This window comes from Bos indicus, chromosome 24, assembly GCF_029378745.1.
Source record: "Bos indicus isolate NIAB-ARS_2022 breed Sahiwal x Tharparkar chromosome 24, NIAB-ARS_B.indTharparkar_mat_pri_1.0, whole genome shotgun sequence".
Classification (NCBI taxonomy): Eukaryota; Metazoa; Chordata; class Mammalia; order Artiodactyla; family Bovidae; genus Bos; species Bos indicus.
This window is the reverse complement of record NC_091783.1, coordinates 1,189,130-1,210,727: the sequence shown is the minus strand read 5'-3', so window position 1 is coordinate 1,210,727 and position 21,598 is coordinate 1,189,130. Positions and strand designations below refer to the sequence as shown.

Sequence of the window (21,598 nt, the reverse complement as noted above, 5' to 3'; positions counted from 1 at the left end):
AACGTGGTTTTGCTGTAAAGTCACTGCGTCACGAGCGTGCACATGGACAGAGCCGCAGGAACGTGCTGCCGTGGGCCTATGCACGAGGAGAACCTCCGCCCTCCTGCCCTGGGCCTGTCTGCACATCTGTGGCCCACTGGGTGCACCTCTCAAGTCCTGCCTGCTGTTGGACACAGTACTGCAGCCCTGGTGGCAGAAATACTCATGTTGACTTGAAAATGTAACAATCACGTACTAATTAAAATTCAAGTATGGTTGACTAAAAATTGAATGTTATAAAGAAAAAATCACTGTCTGAAGCAGTTTAGAAACTAGTTTGAACATCGTTTCCTACATTTCACTCCAGGTTCACCTCCCACTAACACAGATGCCCCAGTGTTCACGGGGCCTTTCAGATGGGGATACTGAGGCCCCCAAAGAGACGTTGCTGAGGTCGTGGGCGGGGCTGTCTTGGGGCCCCCATCTCCCCTTCCCTGCAGCTGTCCTTCAGTCCTGCAGGCCCCGCCACCAGCAGTGACCTGCCCCGACTCCACACTCTATCCTCTATGTCTGCCCGGAATGCCCCTTTCAGCTGGTGACCCTGCTCCACCCGTAAATCCTCTGTCCATCTGTCTGTCTGTCCAGAGCATGGCCGTGTGGCCTGGTCTCCCTTCACATCTCTCCTGGACATTTGCTTCATCCCCAGAGGCCAAGGGGGCCATGCCACCTGCCCCTGGAGCCCAGCCCTGCCCACCTTCCTGAGTGGTCTCCATGCCCCAAGGGGCTGTGATTACAGACACTCCACTGTACTGCAGGTTCCCTATGAGCAGCCCCTAGGCAGCCCTGACTTCTTACCAAATCACAGGGGCCATCCCTATATGTGTGTTTTTTTTTTTCTTTAAAAAAAAATAAATGCATGAATGAAAAAACAGAATTCAAGTTTCCAGTTTTGGGTTTGGTGTTCTTCCCACTGTCACTGCCTCCTTCAGCTTCAGGCTGAGTCTTCACAACAGTGGTGGTGCTGGGGGGCGTGCAGGCGGGCAAATCCCCACATCCCCACCCCCTCCCCACATTGTGTCTCAACCCTGCCCTCACCCCCGGAAGCCTCGACCACAGGGAAACCCACCGCAGCCCCCTGTCCCCGGCCGTCCGCCACATCACGTTAGCATCAGCTGTTCAGCCTGGAAGGGAGTCCTGGCTGCTGGCCTATATGGGGCCCAGGCAGTTTGGGTCCCTTCCCTGGTGGCTCAGACGGTAAAGAATCCACCTGCAATGCTGGAGACCTGGGTTCAATCCCTGAGTCAGAAAGAACCCTGGAGGAGGGCATGGCAACCACTCCAGTATTCTGGCCTGGAGGGCTACAGTCCATGGGGTTGCAAAGAGTCGCACACGGCTGAGTGACTTTCACTTTCATTTTCTTTCCCTTGTGGGGAGAAGTCTCCAGCTGCGATGGGACACCCAGGGCGAGCCGAGCAGGCAGAGTCGGGCTCTGTGCAGTGTCTCTGGGCGAAGGCCGAGGGCAGAGCAGAGCAGACGTCTATCCAGGCGCTTGTGCTGCAGACACAGCGCGTGCGGCCGGGGTGTTGCCTCCGTGTCTGGTTGGTCACCGTCTGGGTTTAACTCGCAGTCTTCTGAAAGGAAGCGTGCAGTCTCTGGGGTAACTGAGCTGAAGGCCCTGGTCCTGTCGTGGGACTGAGACCTTCTGGGGAGCAGTGACGGTCCTTAAGTTCCCACGCACCAGCTGTGTTAAAGATGCAAAGCAGCCTGCCTGTGGGGGGCGGCTCCCAAGTCTGGGGGACGGCAGTGTCCACTTTAGCTGTGTCCCTGGGGCTTGCGTTCTTGGCAATGCCTGGTGCCCCTGGGACAGGCAGCCCGCACGCAGGGAAGAAGCCCAACTAATGACCTCAGGGTCACAGAGGGAAGTCTGCGTGCTACTGAGTTGAGAGTCCAGCAGAGCCTGGGGTCTGAAGAGCCTGTCTCTGGTCTGAGATGCTTCTAGCTGTTCCCTGGACTGCCAGCCGTGGCGCCTGGCCCCCTGCCTGCCTTTTGCTCAGGACACAAGGGTCCAGGAGTTTTGCCGGGATTGCGAGAAAGCCCTGGGGACATTCAGGCGCCCACGTGGCCTCCGCCGATGGAGAAGCCATCTCCAAGAGCCTGAGGCCGAGGGTCGCACACTTGCTGGGTCCAGGTCAGCAGGGTGGCCAGGGCTGGTGGCCGGAGTCACGGGCAGGCAGCTGTCTCGCCTGGGCCGTCAGCCCCGCGACCTTGCCTCACAGCCAGCTCTGGGCTGACCTTTCTGCTGGGCGCCTGGCTCGTCTTTCCCCGAGTTCGTGGCGCTGACATTCCATCCCGAGTCTTGACCTCCCAGAAGCCAGTGTGCACACCCGGCAGTGAGCTTCGGGGGCCGCCCCCAGGCCGCCCTCTGATCACTCCTCTAAGCCAGGCCTCGCGGGTGCCCACTCTTCAGCATCCCCTCAGGTCACAGATCCCAGTGGGCCCCTACGCCCCCTCCCCCCGCTGTATCACAGCTGCGTCTTTGTGGCCTTGACCGCAGGGAGCCGTGCCTCTGATCTGAGACACATGTGTGTGTATGCGTGCATGTGTGTGTGCACAGCCTGAGTCACTTGCTTGGAGCAGCCATGTCCAGAGCTCACTGAAGCTGGGGCTTCAGTCTGTCCCCGTCCTTCGCCCTGAGGGCCCCAGGCTGAGCTTTCTCATCTCGTCTCCTGGTGGGAACAGGGGGCCGAGGAGAGGGTTGCAGATGGACCTCTGTCCACACCAGGGCCCGTCTGGCCTCGCCTCGTCTCAGAGGACCCGTCGGCCCCCTGGCCAGGCAGGTGCTACAGCGTTCCCCCAACGTGGGCGGAGGGCTAGGGTGTCCGTCCTGGGCCTACAGCCCCTAAACTTCCGCCTGAAGACCGAGTGGGGCCGGGTGCAGGCGGGAGGGCGGTGGGGAGAGAGCCGCTGTGGTTGGTGGCCTGGCCAGTGTCCCTGGGTGTCCTGGAACCTTGCAAGTCAGCTCAGCCGTGTGGCTGGGGGGCCAGGCAGGGTGGGGGCTCGTGCGGGCACTTGGCTAGGCTTCTCCTGCTGTTATTAAACCCCAGCTTTATGGGTTCCCTCACAGCTCCAGCCAGGGACGAGGGATCTGTGTTTCTAGCTCTTTCCACATTAAACTTGCCACACGGGAGCTGGGAGCTGGTTGCCCGTGTGTCCAGGGCCCTGCTGCTGGCCCCAGAGGGACGAGTTGGGGGAGGGGGCTTGGACACTCTTTGCTGTGGGCCTCAGCTCCTTGCTGTGGGTCTGGCCTGCGTGCCGCTGGCCTTGCTGTCTGGAGCTGGTGGTGGAGAGCCCAGGCATTCGGGGGGGACTGGAGACTGTTCACCTCTAAAGGCCTCCATGGGGTCAGTACCGTCGGCTGTCTTGACCAGCGACTGCTTCAGGCTGCTGCCCGGCCTCGACTTTGCAGGGAGGGGTCTGAGCTTGGAAGAGAGGAACGATGGGGGTGGGTGAACCAGGGGCCTGAACTGGTGGGAAAGAACGTGGGCGCCCTTTCTGTGGGGGTCTGGGCCCAGAGCCCAGCACAGCCACACCAGGCATCCCCTGCAGAGACCGTCACACACTGTGGATTGAGGAGGGTGGAGGGTGGACACTGAGGGCCACCGGCCACCGAAACTCGAGGCGGTCTGAGTCAGGCATGAGGCCGGGCCCCCAGGCACAACCTCGCAGAGCGACTTGGCGACTCCAGATCCCCACGAGGCGCTCACACAGAGGTCACCCCAGGGCCCCCAGTGAGTCACAGCCCCGGACACGCAGCTGCCTGGACCAAACGCAAGAGGGTGAGGCACGGTCCTTCTGACGCAGCTTTTGCAGCACCGGGTGAAACCCAAAAGCGACCCACTCGTTGGTTCATTTTGTCTGTTCTGCCCGCCATCCATTGTCAGCCTAATCAGAGGAGTCAGATCCCCAGGCAGGGCCGACCCAGCGGTGCCATCGCCACGGATGGCCAGGCCGCCTCGCCAGCTCACACCCCACATGTCTGCCTTAGAGCCGTGAAGCTGGTCCATCTCAGCGTGCCCGAGCCTGCAGTTGCTCTGTCTCTTGGGGTCCCCTCGATGCTCCTGCAGAGCTGCCGGGCAGCACCCCCATCAGGCTAGACCGGAGCTCCCGCCAGCACAGACCTGAGGTCTCAGCGCCTGTCGCGGTTGTGAGGTTCCCGCCCCAAGCCGGGAGCTTGTCCTCTGAGACCCAGGACCTGATGCAAGTGCTTGGGGAGGTCAGAGCTTGTCCGCAGAGGAGGAGACGTCACTCTTGCCGTCGTGCGCTCGAGTCCCCTCATCCTCTGGTCCAGCCGCCCACCCCCACGGCTCCCTTCTGCCCAGGACACGCACAGAGGTGTCCTCTCACCGGGGCTGGCAGCTCAGGCAGCTCCATGCCCACGATTCCTGCCTCAGAAACCATGCCCTGAAGTTCTGTTGCGGGTGTCTGTGTTCACAGCTCGAATGTCACGTAACAAACAGAAGGCAGTTTGGGCTTTGCTCTCCGGGAGGACAGCCTCTCCCGTGCGGGCGGGGCCGGGCGGGCTCACGCTCCTGCTGTCCTCAGGTGGCGCTCCAGGCGCCAGGGTGGTATCTCCCACAGAGGTCCCTGCCTGCCTGGAGAGGCTGCAGTCAGCTCAGGTGCTGGGGGTGCCAGGTCGGGGAGGGGGGCCTGGCCCACCTGGCTCACAGACGCCCCCCCACACTGTGTCCCCTTTGCTGTGTCCCCCATATCCCCCCGTGTGTCCCCCTCCCTGTGTCCCATGTCCCGTGTCCCCCTCACCCTGTGTCCCATGTCCCCGTGTCCTCTGTGTCCTGCATTCCCCATGTCAATGGACAGTGAGACCCTCTCTCTGGACCACGGCCCCGCAGCGTCGGCCCCCTCCCCTCGCTGACCCGCCTCCTCCCTGCCGTCCGCCTCCAGACGCCGTCACCGGGCTCGGGGTTTCGCTGCCCAGCACCCGTGTGGGGCAGGTCCATTGGCAGCAGCCCCTTGGGCTGTGGGGTCAGCCCAACCCTGGCTCCTCCTGCGCCAGTGGAAACCGTGCTTGTTGGGCCCTCAGTCCCCTCCTAGCTGGACGTCACCTGACTGGGGGCCGTGGGGTCAGCCCGGAGGCCACGCAGCCGGCAGGTGCTTCCGGGGCCCAAGTCCACCCACACACGTGCGGTGTGGACGCTGGCCCTCGACCCGGGTGTGGCCATGTCCGTCCATCCGTCCGTCCATCAGAAGAGTGCCTCTTCTCGGTGTCTGTCACTGTTTCTTGTCCAGTCGTCTCCGTCTGCATACCGTGCCAGGTGTCGTGAAGAGAGCGGGCAGGTGTGCCAGGACCCCGCGTCTGCCGCACGCTGCCTGGAAGTGCCCCCGGCGGGGCTGACTCGCTGGAGTCTCTCTCAGTCACCGTCCGGGCACCGTGTGAAGCCCCCAGGGTGGGCGGGGGGAGGGGGGTCATCTCCTTAAGAGCACGAGTTTCTTCCCAAAGGGAGCCGTCGAGATGGCCTCGTGCTGGGGCTTCAGGGTGGGGGCGAGCGCGGGATGCAGACACAGGAAGACGTCTGAGCGAGAAGGCCCCGCTCGGCCGGGTCGCCGAGGAACCGGAGCTGTGCGCCCGTGGGGACCCGGGGGCTACGAGTGGGGGGACGCAACCTGGGTCACGTCCACCCTCTGTGGTGGGGACTCGGGGTCCGCATGGGCTCACGACCTGACGCCAGTGCCCACGGCCACACAGACGCCCTCCTGCTCCCGCCCTCCGCCAGCCCCGGTGGTCCGGCTGCCGCCGTGCAGCAGGCAAACCAGCCCCGGCATTTCCCCACAGCTCCGCCAGAGCAGGTGAGGTGGGCAGGGGGCTGGTTAAAGCGCTGGAGGGGCACCTGAAGAAGGAGGTGAGCCTGCCCTGGCACCAGGCTGAGAACGCGGCATGGGAGAGGAGCCCCGAGGGCATTGGCTTAACCTGCCGGACCTGCCGCTCTGAGGCCCTGGGCTCTGCACGTCGGCGCCGACGCAGAGCATAACCGGCGTCATCCGGGCCGCGCGTGCGCAGAAGCAGCCGCCCGGCTTGTCTGGTGACAGGCGCCAGTGCTGCCCCGTTGGAAGGCCCCGCCCCAGCGCGCCCCCTGCCGCTTCCTATGGACCTGGCTGGAAGCCTGCCCCGCTCCGCAGCACGGTCCAGGCAGGCGGCCGGCTCCTGGAGAGGCCACCTCACCCGCACGGGAGCCGCCTCACACCGGGCTTCTCATCGGGCAGCAGGCAGGCGCATCGCGGGGTCTGTGACCCGTGGGACTGGTGCCTCCGTCAAGGCCCCCGGCCCCCTCTCCCCACCGCCTCACTGGGATGTGGGACTCAGGGCTGGAGCCCCAATCAGGAGGCACGTGGGGCTCGGACCCAGTCCAGGCGTCTCCTGAAGCGGCTTCCACGTGGGGCCCCAGGCTGAGGGAACGGTGCTTACTGCAGAAGCCCCAGGCTGTGGCCGCTGCTGACCACGGGTGTGCAGATTGGAGGGGAGGGGTCGCATCTGAAAGTGGTTCTGCACACGCCCTCGGACGTGGGGCCCACAGGCACACCGAACCTTGAGGACCCAGTCTGGACTCGGAACAGCCCTGGGCCCAGCGCGTGCCCTCCCCTGGGGCCTGCGGTCTCTGCATCCTGTGGCATCCGTGTGGGGAAGTAGCACACCCACGCTGGAGGGGCGGGTCTTGCACACACCCACGGGGCCATGGGAGACCCGCAGGAAGGGGGACATGGAGTCATGGGAGACCCGCACCCACAGTGCCGCAGGAGACCCACAAGAAGGGGGACACAGAGTCACGGGAGAACCGCACCCACAGGCCACGGGAGACCCGCAAGACGGGGGACAGGAAGTTCTCTGGAAACCCGCACCCACAGGGCTGCATGAGACCCGAAAGAAGGGGAACACAGAGTCTCAGGATACCCACACCCACAGGGCCGTGGGAGACCTGCAGGAAGGGGGACACGGAGTCACGGGAAATCCGCACCCAGTGGGCCACAGAAGACCCTCACGAAAGGGGACACAGAGTTACAGGAAACTCGCACCCATGGGGCTGTGGGAGACGCGCACGAAGGGGAACTTAGAATCACAGGAAACCCGCACCCATGGAACCGTGGGAGACATATACCCATGGGAGACCCACAGGGCTGCTGCGGGAACCAGGACCTGCGGGTGTTTCCCGACGTGCAGTCAACCTGGGTCAGCTGGCCTTTCTTCGTGTCCGCCAGCAGCCTGTGAGGCGTCCCTGAATCCTGCCCAATGGTATCTGGAGCCCCTCACACAAAGCCCTGGCAGCTATGTGCTCGAGAGAGAAGTCTCTCGCCCAGCAAAGGACCACAAGTGATGCGTGGGCACCAGGCAGGCCAGGGCTGCGGGAGTCAGCCTGGCTGATGGAGACCGACCAGCGCCGGGAGTGAGGATGCCTGCCGTGCCCACACCTGCCATGCTGGACACGTCCTGTCCAAGGATGCCAGGGACGCCCCAGCTGTCCACCCGACCTGACTTTGGGGACGGGAGTGATGACCCTGGCTCTGCCCGCAGGACCCACATGGTGGCCATCACCCGCTGTGCTTCTCCCCAGCCTTCCAGCTGCCGCACTGCCTGGGGACCCGGTGCCTCTCTGCCCGCACAGGCAGGAAGAACGGGAACAGGGCTGCGGAGGGGGCACAGGGAGGGCAAGACCAAAGGGAACGACTCCGCTAGGCATCCCGGGTGCAAGCCGGGACCTGGTGACGCTGAGCGGGGCCACGTGCTCTCACGTCAGTGTCCCCAGGTCCCAGCTACGCGGCCACGGCGCTGCCCAGGCGCCCTGTGGACGGGCTTTGGGAAAGCCGGTCCTGGTCCTCCAGGCTGCTGTGGGTTGCAGGCACCAGCCATAACAGAGAACAGATGTGCACCCGCACTGGCTCGAGACTGTGTTCCAGCAAAGCTGCGTCTGAGAGGAGCTTTATTTACTTAAGGCGGAGGCTGGGTGCGCGGAGGCCCGCGGGCTGGGATGGCGAGGGGCGTTCCCTCCACGCCGCCCACCCCAACTCCAGGAGGCCAGCCCCACACACACGAAGAGGCGAAGACGTGATCAGGAGGATCTGGTGACAGCTCATTGTCCTTTCTCCGTCTGCGCACTGCAGCGCTGGGCGTCTGTTGTGAAATCAACTGTGCTCTCACCAATCGCTCTCCAGGGAACGCGACCATCAGGGTGTCTCTTGTGAGCGTGTGCGTAATAGGCAGCAACCAAGGAGAAATGAGACACAGGAAGTGAGCCGCCAGGCAGGGTGGCCGTGGTGGAGCCCAGCCCACCGCAGACCCCAGGGCACGGGGCTCAGCGCCCTCGGGGCCTGGTCAGGCCCACAGCCTGGAGGGAGGGAAGGGACAATCCAGCGCCCGTGGTGCCACTTTCCAGCCTGGCTTTCAGCACGCTGGGAGTACCCAGAGGCACTGCGCAGGACCCTGTGGCCGTAGTCGTGCATTTTCCCCTGGGAACGAACCTGTGCGCAGGAAGGAGGGCTGGCATTCTTGCTGGTATAAAAGCGTTTCCTTGTCTAGCGGCTGAAGGCTTCTCTCCTGTAGCAAGTGGACACTCGCCTTTTCTATTGGATTTTTATTGATCTCTAAGTGCCATCTTACTCTTTGCTTGAGTTCACCCCATGTCAGACATTTATCAGTATGTCGGTAGCAGCAGAAACGCAGTAGTACATCCAAGTTAAAATTTTCGCTTTGATTGCTACAAATCCACGGGCCCTTGGGTCCAGGCTTCTGCTACAGCTCGCAGATGGGTTTTTATAGCACATTAGTGCCGCAGGAGAGTCCAAGGAAAACAGTGCTCTCGGCCTGAGAACCAGCTGCAGCTCTCCCGAACCGATGACTCACGCCCTCGTTTTAATTGGGTGGGAGAACCAGGCAGGAGACACACAGGGACTCAGTCAAAGCGCTGTTTGTTTTCAGAGGGTATCCTAGCCACAAGCCCGCCCCGGTGCTCCCATCTGCAGCTCATGTTTATTTAATTTTTTTTTTTCCTCCTCGCAGTTCCAATCATAAAAACGGAGCCCAGCGATGATTACGAGCCTGCCCTCACCTGTGGACCAATGAGCCAGGGCCTGAGCCCGCTCCCCAAGCCTTGCTACGGCCAGCCGCTCGCCCTGCCGCCCGACCCGGGAGCCTGCCTCATGCCTGGCTTCCCACCCCGTCCACAGGGCAGTGCCAGCCCTGAGCTCCACGACCTTTCCTGCGCCCCTTACGGCTCGGCCACGGCCGGCCCGGGCCACAGCCCCCTCGGACTTCCGCGGCCAGTCGGTGGGGTCCTCGCCAGCCAGGAGGCGCCGAGACCCTCGGGTGTGCCTCCCGGGCCCCCCCAGCCACCGCCCCCCACTCTGCTGCAGCCACAGGTGAGTCCGACGTCAAGCGGTAGCTGCTCCCCGGGGCGCCGGCCAGCGCTCTGTCCCCACAGCCCCTCCTCTCCGCTGCCGCCTGGGACCCGAGAGCTGACCCGCCTGCAGCCCTGTGGCCCAGCGCACCCCTGCGGGACGGGCCACCAGCAGCACCAGCCACCTGAGGTTCCGAGCAGCGAGCCCGCCGCCGCCCGGCCCCCGCCGCCGCCCGAGGTGCGTGAGGACAGTAATCGTAGTCTGGCCCCCATTCCCGTAACGGTCAAGCGAGAGCCTCAGGAGCTGGACCCGCTCGACCTGGATGACGGTAAGTGCCCGCCACAGCAGGCGCGCGCCCAGCCCTGGGCCGAGGGGCCCCGGCCTGGAGCGTGCCCACCGCCCCGGGAGTGTGCCTGGCATGTGTCACACCAGGAAGTACCGGCGGTCAGCAGTGCCACCGCCGGCCAGTGGGGGACGCCATCCCCGCCCAGAGGGTGCCTGTTCTGTGCATCCTGGGGGCACGTGGTCCCTGTGGCAATGCCAGGTGTGGTGACCATGGTCCCTGGAACACGGCCTCTACCAGCTGAGATGTCCCGTGAGGACAAGAGGCCTCCTTGGACTCGGCTGTGGGCCCAGCTTGTTGCTTAGCGTCTGAAGTGCCTCTCTGGTTATGTGAACCATCATTAAGTGGTCAAATAGCTAAAACTGAGTGGCTTTCGCTCTGTTTAGCTTGTGAAGCCATGTGTTCTGTGCGTATTGGCTGTCGCGTCCAGCCCTTTGCAACCCTAGACTGTAACCCTCTCGGCTCCTCTGTCCATGGAATTCTCCAGCAAGAACACTGGAGTGGGTTACCCAGATCCGGGGGCTCTTCCTGATGCAGGGATCAAGCCCGTGTGTCTCTTGCACGGGCCGGCAGGCTCTTCACCACTGTGCCACCTGGGAGCCCGGTGATCAGATGGGGAGGTAGGGCGGCACTCCAGCGCACCCACCCAGTGCAGTGCCCGCTCCGCGGGGACGAGTTTGGGTGGATGTAGGGCGTGTTTTGGGGATGCCTGCAGTTAGGTTGATGATGCATACTTTCTGATATGAGGTCTTCCTATGAAATGATGATAGATGGCACCTGGTCGAGAGATTTTTTTTCTTGCTTTGGGACAAAAGGCCAGGGCCCCAGGTGTTGTCAGTTAGGTGACTCGGTGCTCACGTGGGCCCCGCATGGTGCATCCATGTGGGCGTCTGGCCTCTGTCAGCCAGCAGCCCATCTCCCCGGTGTAAGTCAGTCCCCGAGCAGGCTATGACCCAGTGCCCACCTGGCGCCCAGCTCCCCAGCTGCAGGACTTGGGGAACCCGAGAACCGCAGGACAGTCCTGGGCACGGCCCCACACCCCCAACCCCTGTCGGCTACCTCGGCCTTTCTGCCTCCACCGTTGAGGCTCCTGGCCTTTTCCCTGAAATCAGAGCCAGACATGTAGGCATCTTTCCATGACTGCCGTCTCCCCCACGCCTGTGTTCTGCCCCAGGGACCCTCTGGGGAGAGTCGCTGGGCGTGCAGTCCCAGCACCCACCCTCACCCTTGGTGCCCATTCCCACCTGAGGTGGGGGTACAGCCGGACCCAGGGCACATGGGCCTTCCTGGTGGGGACACCTGGTCACAGCCCCCAGCCCAGTGACCAGGAGGGCCCTGGGCCTGGCGGGTCCCCGTCTGCTCAGGTGGACCCCGGGCCTAGCAGGTCTCCATCCGATTGGGCGGCCTGGGGCCCTTCTGGTGCCTCTCCGGCTCCTTCCTCACGCGAGCTCACCAGCTCATGAGTGTTCTTGTTCCTAAATGCTCGCTTCACAGCAGGCGCCCCCCTTGTGGGCTGTGCTTGTGGGTTCCTAGAGAGGCCATCTCTGCTCACAATGGTCCCAGCCCGGGACCCACTCGCTCACGGGAGCTACCGTGTAAATGCGAGTCAGCCCCTTGTCCTCGGAAGACCGTCTGGTGCAGAATAAAGGCGTCGTGAGTGTGGGGACCTGAGTCCCCAGCCTGGATACCAAGGGGGTTGGGGCAGATCTCACTGGTCCTTTCTGACTGGGATGGTGGCAGGGGTATGCAGGTGTCATGGGGCGAGTGGGGGCCTCGAGGGGTTTCTGTAATGCTTGGATGACTTAAGAGGGCCCGAGTAATCTAATCCCTCACCGGCCTCACCTTTACACGTCATATGTGGTCGAGGTGTCTGAAAATTAATTTGTGAAGAAGGTTGGTGTCCAGGGGTATGCGCAGTGCGGCCCCAAGGCCTGATCCCAGGGGTGTGTGGTGCAGCCCTGAGCCCTGCAGGGAGAGGGAATCCGTGGGCTGGGGCCGATCCCTGATTTAGAAACAGGCCCCTGTGAAAGGTCTGGAGGGGATTGGGGAGAATCGTTGGAATTCACTCCAGGCCACGTGGGTCTCTACTTGTGTCTGGGTTTGAAGTTGCAGCCAACTCAGGAAGGTATGGACAGAGAAGATGGAAACAAGGGTGAAAAACTAAATCAGAAAATTAGAAACCATTGGTTTCAAGTAGCCTTGACATTAACAAGCAGACACTCCATCCTTGTCATTTGAGCCCAGGAAGAGGCGAGAAATGGGGTTGACTGACGGTACAGTGCAGTACAGTACAGTACAGTACAGCGGAGGGTGCAGGGGAGTCTCCTCCCCGCAGGACACGGGGGCTAGCTCTGGTGCCGCTGGGGGGCCTGCCCTGCCCTCTTCTGGGCTTTGTCCTGCAAGCCCTGGCACCACCCTCAGGGCAGGAGGGCCCGGCGTTTGCTGTGGCTCCCTTGGGGAACTCAGCCTCACACAGGCTCAGGAACAGAGCGACTGCGCGTCTGACCCCACAGTGACAGTTCAGGGCACTTCTGCCAGGCCGACCCCACTGTGATGGTTAAGGGGACTTCTGCCAGGCTGACCCCACGGTGATGGTTAGGGTGACTCCTGCCAGGCTGTGCGCCCTCCCCACTGGGCTCTCAGAGGTGCTGTGTTGGCCGATAGGAGTCAGGGGCCTGTGGGGGCTCCTCGGGCTTGCTTGTGATGCTCGTGGTGCCGGGCCTGTGAGCAATGGGAGCTCGTTTCATGCGTGTCTGGTGTTTTATTTGAGGTTTCGTTTTCCAGAAGTGTAGAGTAAAAAGCGCAATAGTAGCACAGCACGTCCAGTTCCAGGGAGCCAGGGCGTTTGGAGCGCGTGCGTGAATCTTTCAGAGAGAGGAAAGGTGCCATAGCTTAAACAGGACGCCCGTGCTCCATGCAGAGTGAAGCCCTGTGCACAGCAGGCCGGTGCTGGTGCCAAATCTCCGTTTGCTTCAAGGACATGCCTCAAGTGAACCCCATTTCTTTGTTTTTCAGGTGTTTCTGCTGTTGTATCAATAGTGTCTGGCCCATAGGTAACTTTGGTTATAATTTATTCTTTGGTTCAACAACATTCATGGAATTTAAACTTTCATTTAGGATTTCTCAATCATGGCGGTATCACTGGATACCTTTTTTAAAAAAATCAGCTTTGTGGTCTTCTCTTATTTTAAATGTGGATTGAATGTGTCATAAAAGCTCCAGTGTTTCCTTGGTGGTTTCTGTGACCTGCTCCTCGCTGGGCTGAGCTACACAACCGCCCAGCAACTCCCGCTCTGGGTGTATACATGGCAGTTCACACACACGTGCACAGCGGTCTGTGTGTCCTGTACTCACTCCCCGGGTGTGCACACTGTGGTTCCCACTCACATGCACAGCAGTCTGTGTCCTGGACTCGCTCCTTGGCTGTACACGTGGGCAGTTCACACGTGTGCACAGCAGTCTGTGTCGTGAACTCAGTCCTCAGGTGTATGTGTGGGTGGTTCACACTCGCGTACACACTGATCTCTGTGTCCTGGACTTGCTCCCGTTGACGTGGATCTGCTGGCAGCATTGTGAACGTCCCTGAAGCTCCGGGGCCTGTCCCGTCTTTTCATGGGGGACCCTGTGAGGACCCGGTTTGTGAGCCAGCGACAGTCTCGGGGTGTCGCTTGTTGGCCGCTTGTTGGCCGCTGCTGACCCCGCCCGCATGTCCCCCCAGCCCACCCTGCGGCCTCAGCCACAATCGGCCCTTTCAGGCCCCTCCAGGGGTCTTGGGTTTCCAGAAGTCTCGATGTCATTAAAACAACAAGCAGGTGGAGCAGGCGGCCAGGCCGTGTCTGCCTGAGTCTGCCTGCGCCCCCACCCCCCCACACCCCCCTTCCTTCCTGAGCTGGGGCTGCTCTGGGACCGAAGGCAGACTTTCCTCATGGAAAGTTTTACTAACCTGGCCCAGGGCCCAGCTCGGAGGCCTCCCCGCTCCTAGTGATGATTGAAAGAGTCTGGATCAAACACGCTGGGTCGTTAGACGGTGGGCTCTACCCGCTGGGCGGAGGGCGCACTTGGTCATGCACAGGTCCTGAGGGTCAGTCCTTACGGCACGGCGTCCGGAGGTGGCTGGGGTGGGGACTACCGTCAGTCTGGTGACCCGCAGGCCTCATCTCCCAAGACAGGAGTCCCGGGAGCAGAGCCCCCGCCCACACTTCCCAGAGCCAAGAGTCTGGAAGGGCACAGAGCCCTTTCCACACTCGGCCCTGGAAGCCTCACAGGGACATGAGTCTGTCTGCACAGGGACCCCACGCCAGGCTGCCAGGGACGCCATGCCTCCAAGGGTCAGACGGTGTGAGACTTCGGAATAAATACCCTCCTCCCTGTCTAGATGGACCTGAGTGACAGCTGGTGACGGCAGGAGCCCTGGACGCTGCCACCCCACCCCGGGCGGCGATCAGGCCATGTGCTTCTGTGGTCCTGGCCGCTGTGTGTGTTTCTGCTGCGCCCGCACTGCCGGGATCTGCCCCTCAAGAAAGGGGGGAGGCAGGGGCCACTCTGAGTGTCCGCTGAGTAAGGGCCTTTATAAATAGGCGCTGTGCCTGGCCCCTGGGACGCAGCCCGCCAGGCCATGATGGTGAGCGTCTCCTGGCCTCCTGCAGCTCGGGTGACCCCGCGGCTTCAGTGTCCACCACTCAGGGCGTCCCTCAGATGCCGGATGCCGACATGAGCAGGAAGCGCCGGCCACCCAACTCTCATCCAGGGTTCTTCAGCCCAGTTGCTTTCTGGGCACTTGAGGGGCATCTGGTGGTTTGCTTTCAGCTAACGTTAACCTTCTGCCTTAATCCTAGGTCTTAGCTTACTTCCTTCTCTAAGTGGAGAATTGTTTGACGTTACTAATTTGAGGGAAAGAAAGAGGAATCTGACGTGGGGGGAGGAAGCGGAGGGAAGAGCTGGGAAGGTTTCGTGGAGCCAGAGCCACTTGGCTCTGCTTGGGCCAGAGGCTGGTGCTGGCCTGCCGTGCTGGGGCACCGTGGGCGTGTCGCGGTGCATGGTCCCTGTAGGCTGGCCCCGAGGGGGAGAGTGTTGGCGGGTGAGTGTATCGGGACCAGAACGTGGTCTTCCTGGTGGATGTGCCTCTGCGGAGAGGTGGGCGCCTTCCCAGGGGGCTTAGTCAGTACCGCCCCCATTCCAGGCCTGCTCTCCATGGCTTTGCTCTCCGATGCCACACATTTCAAAGCTCTTCCTCACTGAAGAACAAGCAGGCCTGGCAGGTCCTCTCAGACACGTGAGCCCATGCCTGGCACACGGCTGTGCTCTGTCCCCAAAGTGTGACACCAGGGGACGGGTACTCAGAAGCCTCGCTGCTGACGGGCAGTCAGGCCTGGGGTCTCTGAGGAGTGGTGACCGGGGCCGGAGGGCCCTGTCTAAATCTGCTGGACGCCTGTCTTTTCGAGAGCAGTAGGCGTGTGGCTGCCCTGCCCTAGAGGGCCAGGCAGAGGGCCCGCAGTGTGTGGCACTTCTGAGTGACCTTTCTGATACAGGAGTGTCCCTTCCATGTGGATTCCTGAAGAACAGTAACTGCCTGGCACAGCCATCCTCCGGGTCCAGGTGAGAAGAACCCGGACGGATGGTGTTCGAGAACCTGTGTTCCCATCAGAGCTGTATGTGTCCTACCTGACCCACTATCACCAGCACACAGAAAACCCAGGCGACAAGAACAGTGCCAGCGTGTGGGCTGGGCTCATTCCAGAGTGACTGTACATATGGTCTCTGTTGACGAATTCAGCCTCACAGCAGCCCTGAGCGGGCAGAACCGCCGGTTCAGCCCCTGCTGTCAGAGAGGGAGGCTGAAGCTCGGAGAGAGGTGTCACTGGAGCTGCTCACAGTGCGGCAGGGACAGAACCGGGGCCCGCCGTGACCCGCCCGCCAGCCCCTATGTCAGCGCTGGCTCTGGGCCCCCTGAGGTCGAGCTGTGTCATTAAGATGCAGTGAGCAAAGATTCTTGCTTAGGAGTCTAGCTTTCATGTGTGGACTCGCCTCGAAAGCCAAAGAGAAGTGTGGAGTGTGGTATGTGTTTCCTTCATCAGAGAATCTCTGTTATTAGTGGAGGCACTTTTTGATGACCCAGGGAGAACTGGGGGAGAGGCAAGACTTCCAAAGTGATGCAGAGAGGACCTTGGTGAGATATCAGTCCCTAAAAGCAGTAAAAACACCGACACAACTTTCAGATCAATTATTCCAGAACCTGACAACTACCCAGAGGCAGAGCAAACTGGAAGGCATTTATTCAAGGGAAAGTGGACCTTGGGAAATGATCTGTGGTGCTGTAACTCGGGGCTATTCCCCTCCCCCCACTCCGTGAAGTGTAGCCACACAGCCCAGTTCAATCCCTGATCAGGGGAACCATGATCCTGCAAGCCGTGTGGCATGGCCAAAAAAATAGACAAGCAACATGCAAGATGGATGTATTTGCAAAACAAGTGCAAATACAAGTGTCTTATAAAGGACTTATACTCAGCACATGTAAAAGCTGCATATCTCAGTAATAAGACAGCCTAGTCAAAAACTGGGTAAGAGATTTAAGTAGACCTTTCTCCAAAGAAGATACATGAATGGCTAATAAATACATGAAAAGATACTCAACGTCAGTAGTCTTGGGGAATGCCAGGAAGCTGCCTTTTCACACCCATGAGAGATGCTGTGAAAAATCAGAGACAGTAGCAACTTATGGAGAGCACGTGGAGAAATAGAACTCTGGCATGTTACCAGTGGGGATATAAGGAGTGCAGTCACTTGGGCCGTGCCTTTGCCAGAAGACCCGACAATCCCACGCTCAGACATCTACCCAGAGAAGCGAACACATATGTACACACGAAGACTTGCACAGAAATGTCCTTAGCGACATTGTGTGTAATATCCAAACATGTGAAACAACCTAAACGTCCACGGAACAGAGTTAAACAGTGTGCTACGTCCATACCCACAAGGAGGAGTGCAGTACCGATTCGTGGTAGGACGTGGTCGAACCTTGAAAACATGTGGAGTGAAAAGGCCAGACACAAAGGACCACGTTTTATGTGGGTCCATTTATATGAAGGTGTCCAGAGAGGCAGCCCGGCCTGGGGATGTTTCTAGGTCTGGCCTCTTGTGCAGCGTCATTGGTATTACATATGGTTTTGCTAAAACACTCGATGCCAAAGGAGAGAAGTGCTTTGAAAGTGAAGGCATGTGTGCATCGTGTGTGTTTGCTTCTGTATGTGGAACATACACAGCCCTTTTTCAGGCGCGATGGGAGAAAACTCACAAATTCTGTATTTATATGACACAAAATAATGCTGATAGCAGAGTTTCTCTTGGGGAATAAAAATATGTGTGCTTCTCCATCACTTAGTTTAGCTAAGTAAAGGATTCTCTTTAAAGTGTGAGGAATGTGGGTCCTCACGTTGGCTGGGCACAAAGCCTTAAGCCCCTTTACCCTTTCCAGTCTGAATTTTGGGACACCGGGTTCTTCCTTCCTTACAGATTACAAAGTGGACGCTTCCACACAGTTAAGAATAAAGACGGTCCATCCCCCCTCTCAAACATCCGCCCTTATCAGGCCCAGGGGACCCCGACTAATCACAGCCTGGTCCTGAGACAATGGGCTGCGCCGGCCTCCAGAGGACATGGACAGTTATCGCCCAGAACCCGGGGCTGGCTCTCTTCTGCTCTGAGCAGAGCGCACAGTGCTGGATGAGTCCTCGGTGGGGCAGGGGGCCTTATCAGCCCCAGCCCACCCGCCCTCCCCGGGAAGGCTTCCCCACTCGCCCTATCAGGCTACACAGCTGCCGCTCTCCAGATACGGCCTGGGAGCGCCCTGGGCGGCGGGGGAGACCGCCGTGATGCCCCGGCTCCGGCCGGCGGGCCTGGCAGGAGGAAGCAGGGAGGTGTGGCCGGGTAGGCCTGGCGTCCAGACGTGAACCAGGCCCCGCCGGCTCCCTCTGCTGCCCCCGGGGCTCCGGGGACAGCCCGTCTCAGGCCTCCCCATCCTCTCTCCATGTGCCGAGCCGGGTTGGTTTGCAGGCCACTCCGTGTCTCTGCGGAGGTTTCAGCCGACACTGGGCAGGGCCCCAGCAGCGACCTCGGGAGCTAACTTCTCACCTGTGAGTGTGAGTGAGGTCGGAGCGTTCTGTACAGACAGGAAACTCACAGACCAAAATCGGTGAATGAGAAGGTCACTGGGATGGGGACACCCGGGGGGGCACCCAAGAGGTGGGAACACGCAGGGGGGACCCCCTGGGGGGGTGACACCTGGTAGGGTGGGGTCACCTGGGGGCGGGGACACTGGGGGACACCCAGGACAGACCCCCTGGGGGTGACACCCAGCATGGTGGGGACACCCAGAGGGGGATACCCAGAATGGGGGTACATGGGACACCCGAGGAGGACACCCAGGGTGTGGGGACAGCCGGTGGGGAGATACCTGGAAGAGGGAGGTACATGGGGGGACACCCGGGGGGGCCACTCCTTCCCCTCAAGGGTTTCCTCTGGGATCGTCTTTAGGATGGCGCCCAGGCAAGACAGCAGGACCAAGGTGACCTGGCTGCATTTGATGAGAGAAACCACACTTTGGGCATTTCCTCATAACTGCTGTCCCCAGACTGAGACTGGCCGGGAGGGGGCACACCGCGTCACGTGTCGGGGCCCCATCCTGGCTGCAGGAGAGCCTGCTGTCTGCTGCTCTTGGCCGGGCTCCTGGCTTTCACAGCGTCAGACTCAGAATCGCCTTTCTGTGCACTTTCCTTTTTTTTTCTGTCCACAGTAGCTGTTGCCAGCAAGCTGTAAACTACCGTATATCACTCAGGTTTAAGAACCTAAACTTTAAAACAAATTAAACTCTTGTTGACATTGTAATAAAAATCAGAATGGAATGGGCAGCTCAGTAGAAGCGAAGTTCAATTATTTTTGTGGATTTAAGATTGTTTTCTGGGATTCGCAGGCTCCCAGGGCAGCAAGTGATTTCCTCTTGGCAGACGGTCGGTCAGAGGAAAAGCGGTGGTGGCTGCAGAGGTGGCCGTGCGGGCCGTCACTTGAGTGTTTGCTCTGGCGGCACAGGGCCGTCTGCAGCCACGCTGGAAACGCAGTGTCCCGGCCGTGTTGGAGGGGAGATGTGCAGGCAGCTTTAAGGCATTTTAGTTAAAGAAAGGAGCTGAAATCATGTATGTCGGAGACTGCCTGTCACCTCGGTGTTCTGCTGGATGGAAGACGGCCCTGGGAGCACAGGCCATTGTCCTCCAGCACCCATCCACTGTCCAGGCAGCGAAGCACAGCACCCTCTGCCCTGCCTGGCAGCCCCCCCCAGGCCTGTCACCCCCCACACACCCGTCACTTCCACATACCTGTCACCCCCACACACACCCGTCACCCCACACACACCCGTCACCCACCACCACACCCGTCACCCCACACACACCCATCACCCCACACACACCCATCACTTCCACATACCTGTCACCCCCACATACACCCATCACCCCACACACACCCATCACCCCCACACACACCATCACTTCCACATACCTGTCACCCCCAGACATACCCGTCACCCCAGACACACCCATCACTCCCACACACACCTGTTGCTTCCACATACCTGTCACCCCACACACACCCATCACCCCACACACACCTGTCACCCACCACCACACCTGTCACCCCACACACACCCATCACCCACCACCACACCCGTCACCCACCACCACACCCGTCACCCCCACACACCCCTGTCACCCCCACACACCCTCGTCACCCCCAAACACACCCGTCATTTCGACATACCTGTCACCCCCACACACACCCATCACCCCACACACACCCATCACCCACACACACACCCGTCACCCCCACACATGCCCGTCACTTCCACATACCTGTCACCCCCACACATACCTGTCACCCCCACACACACCCGTCACCCACCACCACACCCGTCATTTCCACATACTTGTCACCCCCACACACACCCATCACCGCCACACATACCCATCACTTCCACATACCTGTCACCCACACACACACCTGTCACCCACCACCACACCCATCATTTCCACATACTTGTCACCCCCACACACACCCGTCACCCCCACACACACCCGTCACCCCCACACAAACCCGTCACCCCATACACACACCCGTCACCCCATACACACACCCGTCACCCCCACACACACCCGTCACCCCCACACACACACCTGTCACCCACACACACACCCGTCACGCCACACACACACCCATCACCCACACACACACCCGTTACCCACACACACCCATCACCCCACACACACTTGTCACCCCACCACCACTCCCGTCACCCCCCCATATACCCGTCACCCCCCACACACACCCATCACCCTCACACAAACCCATCAACCCCCACACACCCATCATATCCCACATACCTGTCACCCCTACACACACCGGTCACACCCCACCACGCCTATCACCTCCTACACCTGCGCCTATAACCCCCGAGCTATGACACCTCCTTCGTTCACCAAGATGGAGACAGTCGTTCCCATCAGATCACACACCAGCTCTCTGTCCTGTACGTGGTTTCCTGCCACGATGCTGCAGAATTGTGAACTGCAGAGAAGTATGTGGATGGAAACTCGGCGACAGGTTAGCCCGATGAGCCAGGTGGGCTCCTGCAAATGGGCTGTGGCCTGGGCTCTCCAGCAGCCTCTCACAGCATCACACCCCTGCCCTCGCCTGCCTTACGCTCTTCTGCACTGTGTCCTGTTTCTCTCTACGCAAGCCCAGGTTGGCTGTGAAGTCACGATTTGTGAGCCATAAACATGCTGACGTCCCCTGGCCACCATTGGTTGGCTCGAGGTGTCCAATCACCACCATCACTTAAGTCTTCAGAGCCGGTGCTGAGGTCACCTAGGCTGCCTGGGGTGGTGAGGTCCTCAGTGGGTTCCTGCCTGTCCCCCACCCCAGACCCAGCAACACAGAGGGAAGGAAGGGGGCCATGGGGTGCGAGCCTCACTCTGCAGATGGCGTCCAGCACTTCCTAACTGGTAGAGTAAGGAGGAGACTTAGAAACGCAGGATCCTTGGAGGAGGTTCCCTCACGGAGCCCTCCCTGTTCCTGGCTGCTTAGAGGACCCGTGGATTTAGAAACATGCCCTTGGATCCCAGTAGTTTGTAGCTCTTCTCACCACAAGGCTTTGCAGAAACGTGTGGGATTCCTGACCCAGGGCTTGCTGAATCTATAGAGTATTTGGATAAGACCATGCTCTTGTGCAGTGAGCTTGTCTGACGATTTGTGGACCAGGGGCCATGACCAGCGGGAAGGTGCTGAGCTCGGAGCCCCACTCCTGGCTCGAGAACTCCTGTCACTTCATCTCGGGTCTCTTCACGCCCTGTGGTGGAAATAGGCCCCTGATTTATCCTGAAGCTCAGTCTGAATCCCACATGAAGGCCCAGCACAGCTCGGGTATAGACACGACCCATCCAGAAGCCACTGGAAGGCCTCAGTGATCTTCAGTCTGAGCTGACACTAACTGTGAACAAGTGTCCTACCTAGCTTGTTCTCCACATGCTGGTTCTTTGGTTTTGTTTTTTTGTTTTTGAAGAGCTATATCAAGGCTTCTTCAGAAATCAGATTTAGATAGAACATCTCTGGTGGTAGTGGATTAAGAATCCCCCTGCCAATGCAGGGGACACAGGTTGGATGCCTGAGCCAAGAAGGTTTCACAGGTCTCGGGCTGCTGCAGCACGTGCACCACGACCGCTGGAGCCCGTGCGCCTGGAGCTCGTGCTCCAAGACGAGAAGCCACCACAGTTAGAGTGCTGTGCGCCACAGTCCAGGCACCACAGTGAAGAGCAGCCCCCGTCTCTGTGACTAGAG

The 21,598-nt window shown here is 60.3% G+C and overlaps 1 protein-coding gene across 4 annotated transcripts in view; it reads left to right on the top strand.

Annotated features, from left to right (window-relative positions):
• NFATC1 (nuclear factor of activated T cells 1) overlaps nucleotides 1-21,598 on the top strand; it is an 87,011-nt gene that overhangs the window by 51,580 nt on the left and 13,833 nt on the right. For 2 of the 4 annotated variants that reach the window (XM_070778621.1, XM_019986525.2), the window contains exon 9: nucleotides 9,041-9,706. In XM_070778621.1, the coding sequence (XP_070634722.1) occupies nucleotides 9,041-9,706 (666 nt within the window). The remainder of the gene's footprint in view (nucleotides 1-9,040; nucleotides 9,707-21,598) is intronic. The other 2 variants (XM_070778622.1, XM_070778623.1) reach the window with 2 other exon arrangements.